This window comes from Aplysia californica, unplaced genomic scaffold (assembly GCF_000002075.1).
Source record: "Aplysia californica isolate F4 #8 unplaced genomic scaffold, AplCal3.0 scaffold01168, whole genome shotgun sequence".
Taxonomy (NCBI): Eukaryota; Metazoa; Mollusca; class Gastropoda; order Aplysiida; family Aplysiidae; genus Aplysia; species Aplysia californica.
Window position 1 is genome coordinate 63,599 of NW_004798438.1, and position 1,126 is coordinate 64,724.

At 44.8% G+C, this 1,126-nt stretch overlaps 1 protein-coding gene across 1 annotated transcript in view; it reads right to left on the reverse strand.

The window, feature by feature from the left end:
• Window positions 1-88: 88 nt before the first annotated feature.
• Window positions 89-1,126, reverse strand: part of LOC118477205 — a gene marked incomplete at both ends in the record, with an annotated part of 10,458 nt that continues 9,420 nt past the window's right edge. The window contains 1 exon segment of the mRNA XM_035973370.1: window positions 89-188. Within this exon segment, the coding sequence (XP_035829263.1) occupies window positions 89-188 (100 nt within the window).

Consider the following 1,126-nt stretch of genomic DNA (forward strand, 5'->3'; position numbering starts at 1 on the left):
GAGAGAGAGAGAGAGAGAGAGAGATTGTGTGACAGACAGACGGACAGACAGGCAGACAGAAGAGAGTAAATAAACAACTTTGACTCACCTGCTTCTGTCAGCTTCACAAGTCTTGATCAAAGTTTGTATCTGGCTGTTGATGAAGGGGTCGGTAGGGAAGTCTCTTTGGAACGAGTTGGTGGGTATTCCTGGAAGGAGGATTTAAACACATGCCTCAAAGTGTTGTTTAGAATTTATACAATTTTTATTTTTATACTTCCACTTTGACATGACAATGGACTCCTAAAAATTTGTCCAAATCATCTTTTCTCTTTCTGTTGCCTATTCCTTGTCCTGCTTCACTTCACTCACCGATTTCATCCCACAAAACCTGAAAAATACAGTCGAACCTTCTCAAACGTCAGCTTGTATAAAACAATCAACTGTAAAGTTGTTCCCCCCATCCGATCCGGACATTGGGGATTGCCTCTTTAATGAGACAACTTCCTGGGCCTTCGGTATATTATGGTAGGGTGGCCAGTTCCTTTCCACGCCGCCTTTACTTCCCCAGCTCGAAGTCAGGTACCCATTACTGTTGTGTGGGCAGGAGAGGACGAAAAAAATCTGTGTCTGAACCGAGGCTCGAACCCGGACTTTCCGTTTTGGAGACGAGCTCACTATAACCCGTTCCGCTACGGCACCCTCCTGTACAAGCGGCTAATTCTTCTCTCCGTCCTTGCGTATTTTTAATATATTTGTTGGCACCCTGTAAAACATCCACCTGTCCAGTGCGGCCACTTTTATCCTCGACAATGGGTGTCCGTCTTAGACAGTTCTGACTGTAGTTAAACTACAGTTGAGGATTCACCACTTGAGTTGTTTGTTTGTTTGAGTTGGTGTTTTACGGCGCAATCGACTCACTTTTGGTCAATTCACACCTTGACTGAACAGGGAAAGCGTTGTGTGTTTGCATGGCTACCTAGACATGTAGACATCCGAGAGAACAAGCCGGGCAATCTGATAGTGAAGGAATCTTTGCCCCTCCTTTTGGGATCAACGGAGTAAAACCTGCTGCAGGCAGACTTTGAAAATAAGGTCAAAACATACACCTGCAGTCTTTGAGATATAAAGAGAGAGAGAGAGAGAG